At 37.0% G+C, this 3478-nt stretch overlaps 1 protein-coding gene across 3 annotated transcripts in view; it reads right to left on the bottom strand.

Annotated features, from left to right (window-relative positions):
* The window catches only part of rab11fip3 (RAB11 family interacting protein 3 (class II)), a 26218-nt gene that overhangs the window by 6240 nt on the left and 16500 nt on the right, over positions 1–3478 (bottom strand). For 2 of the 3 annotated variants that reach the window (XM_024285640.2, XM_024285639.2), the window contains exons 6-7: positions 2688–2885; positions 1119–1256 (exon numbers count right to left, since the gene is read on the bottom strand). In XM_024285640.2, the coding sequence (XP_024141408.1) occupies positions 1119–1256; positions 2688–2885 (336 nt within the window). The remainder of the gene's footprint in view (positions 1–1118; positions 1257–2687; positions 2886–3478) is intronic. The other variant, XM_024285641.2, reaches the window with a different exon arrangement.

Genomic DNA, 3478 nt, shown 5'->3' on the forward strand with positions numbered 1-3478 from the left:
AAACTTTAATTGAACTGTGCAGCCTATTAGTTTCTGGTATTAAAATAAGATTAAATCAAATGCGTCTGAAACAAAGAACTATTTTTCATAAAACATAAAGTTTTGGTCTCACTGACTTAAATATAACAAAGTGCTTTATTTGGTTAAACTTTACTACACGACTAATCAACTATTAAATTAGTCGTCGACTATTTTAATGGCCGATTAGTCGACTAATCGTGGCAGCTCTAAACACAGCAATCTAAAAACACACACTGTTATAAAAAAAAAAAATAATGATTTTAAATCAGTTTTGCTTAAGCAGATTAAACAGGTCTCTAAAAGTGACAAAACTTTCAAAATATAGATGAATAAGATGACTGACTTGTCCTAAAAATGACATGAATTCAAGCAAGGATTCAAACCAACGGTTTCCATAAAACAGCGTAATCCTGGATTATTTCTCTAAAATGTTTTTAACAATATAAATTTCACTTCACTTTGCTATTGGGAATTAAAAACAGGATTACATAACTATGCAAAACTGTAAAATAAAGTAATTAAGTAGGGCTGGGATTATATAAATTTGATTCCTCCCACTCCTTTTCAAGCAATCGATCAAACTCTACTTGACTTTAGTTAATAATTATGAAATTTAATGAACCAAATGTGACATAAGTGTGTTTTTTTTGTTTGTTTTCTATTTTCTAATCAATGCATTTCATTGTTTCTGTAATATGTGTGTGTATTTTTCACAATCTATGCTTGAAATCAATCAATCAAATTCTATAAAATAGAACTTCCTTACACGAAGCACAAAAAGACTAAATCAAACATAACTATTGACATTTACATTATTTTAAATCTATTTTTACACAGTTATTTACAAGCAAATGGAACAAGAAGTAGTTTAATAAAACTGGAAACCAAAACCAAGAGAGCGAAAAAATGAAGGAGCAAGAAAACAAAAAGAGATGGAGGAAAAGAAGGCGGAGCTTAATATGTGTGCAAGTGGGTTCCATTAAAACATAGCATGTTGTTTGTAGCCCATCACAGCATGCACACGTTGTGAGAACATGCTCACTGCACACCGACTCACAGCACTCACAAACCAGAGGAGGTCGTGGATGATGTGTTACCTAGTCATCTCTAGGAAATTGAGACGAGTGGAGAGGTCCTCCAGACGACTTATTTGTTTGTGACACTGGCTACAGAAAAAATCCAGCGCCTCCTCCCTGAGGAAGCTCTGGAAGCAGTCAGGGAGAGAAGCAGGTGCGCTGGAGAGAGGAGACAGGGAGGAAGAGGAGGAAGGAGGAAGTGGTGAGTGGCGGACGAGACGGGAGGTGCTCTTCAGTGGGGGGGGGGCACCTCGGAGGTGCGGGAGGTTTTAGTGAAAGTAGAGAAGTGAAAGTGTGAGGGGGTGATGTTGATGTGACTAAAAACTTAAGTTACTTTAGTGATTTAACAGTAACAAATAAAATGTATTTGAAAGCATCAGCGTCATGAGTCAGCAGAAATGCCATGAAGAGACCTCATATGTTCTCACACCAAACCGTTCTCGCATGAAGGAACTCTTTGTTAGAAAATATCATGAGTAACTGAGCAGTGCATGTACTTGGTGCGCTGATAAACACATCAGCGCGTGTGTGTGGGCAGCAGCCGGTGACGTTTTCGCACCGAGTGGGTGAAATCTGTGGGATGCTGTTGTTTATTTTGCAGCAGATTCTACATGAAGATCATCCATATATATATTTAAGTCATAAAATAGTATAAAACTCATCAATTTCAGAGTAAAAGTTGTGTTTCTGCTATTTAATATCTAAGAATTTGGTCATGTTATTAGCTTGAGTGAAACAAATGGAATTAGCGGTGAACTCTTTCAAAGTGGTGGCTGAAACAGAGCGATTAGCCAGAATCCAGCTTATTTCCATGCTGACACTGGGTCACACGAGCTAGACGGTTAGCTGTTAAGAGCTTCCTGGCAGGGCAAATCACGTAAATATCACCCAAGCGAGAATTACACATTATCCAGCTTAGAGACTGGAGGGGAAGAGGAGGGGCAGAAGGCAGCTGGAAGAAAAGCTAGAAAAAGAGCTCATTTAAATGGCACTATAGCTGGGGAGACTCATGTGTCTTCCATTCATATAAAAAAAAAATATATATATATATATCCCCCTTAATATGCCCAAAAGTAAAATCCACTTCAATCTGTTGCAGAATATTTGAAAACATATGTTGCCTCAAAGTCAACTAAAACATTGATTTCCTGCCACAAAATCTGCAGTTTAAACACATTTGGTTTTGTCCTTGGCCTTAAAAGCCCATGAATTCTTATCAATTCCTGAACTCTGAATTTTTGGTAAAAAATCCTTTCCTCTCAAGGAAGGCCAGACAAAACACATGAGGAAAGCAGGCAAAGCTAAGAATGTGAAAGTGGCCCCAAAACCACTAAGCCTGAACTAAACTACAAATTATTTAAAAAAGGTACATTTTATGTTAAATAAATTTGGGGGGAAATGCAAACAAAACTCCCACAGGGGTAAATATTGAAGAATAGAACAGAATATCAGAATTATATTAGTTTTAATACTTGCGAATGTGGAAAAAACTAAACTGGAGAGGTCAGTTAATCAGTCTTAGTGGTGGGTTGTTTTATGATCTTTAGCCCAATCTGACTTTAACTTAACGAGTGTGTGAGAATTTCCAACCTGGGGGAGAGAACTGATGATCCATTGACTTGAACAGGGGGCTGTGACAGAGGCGAGTCCAAATGCACCTCGGACTCTTCCACGTTGCTCTCCAGCAGCTCCGAATTATTACTCTCCCCAAAGTCCTCGAAGTGCTCCTCCTCTCCACCGATGACCGTTACCAGGGAGTTATTGTGGAGGTCAGAGTTCAAGGAGAACCTGGAGGACATGCAAGATTGTGTTACCCACAGATAAAGGAACAAAAAAAGAAAGATGACACTCAAAAAACTGTTTAAACCACATAACAAACTTGGTTATTGAACATTAAACTTTTAGGACAAAAGCTCAGGAGATATAAGCCTAAATCCCAAATGAAGACAAATTGGAAAACCAGCAGTCTGGACAGGCTTCATTAAAGTTAATCTGCTAATTCACATTAATCCCAAAGGCTGCTTTGGCTAAAACAACATGCCACCAATGCCACAACCCATTACTTTGAATGTATTTAATTATTTGTTTTGGATAACTATGAACCACAGGTTAAAAAAAAACATTAAAAATGAATGCAATGCAGCATGCAGAAACTAGAGATGAATACTTTTTCCAAGATGGATGCATTTAAATATATTTACAGTAAACTCAACTGACAAGAGTTGCTTTGAAAATGCTATTTTTTTACTCCGCTGAGAGAAAAAGTTGGAAAAAAATAGCATTTTCCTGCCAGAATAAGTCAAAATTTGAAAAAAAAGTGCATTTGTTATCAAATGCTAAGAAAGTGAATAATGCAATCAAGTTATCTGTTAGTGTATAAA

This window comes from Oryzias melastigma, linkage group LG19 (genome assembly GCF_002922805.2).
Source record: "Oryzias melastigma strain HK-1 linkage group LG19, ASM292280v2, whole genome shotgun sequence".
NCBI classification, from domain to species: domain Eukaryota; kingdom Metazoa; phylum Chordata; class Actinopteri; order Beloniformes; family Adrianichthyidae; genus Oryzias; species Oryzias melastigma.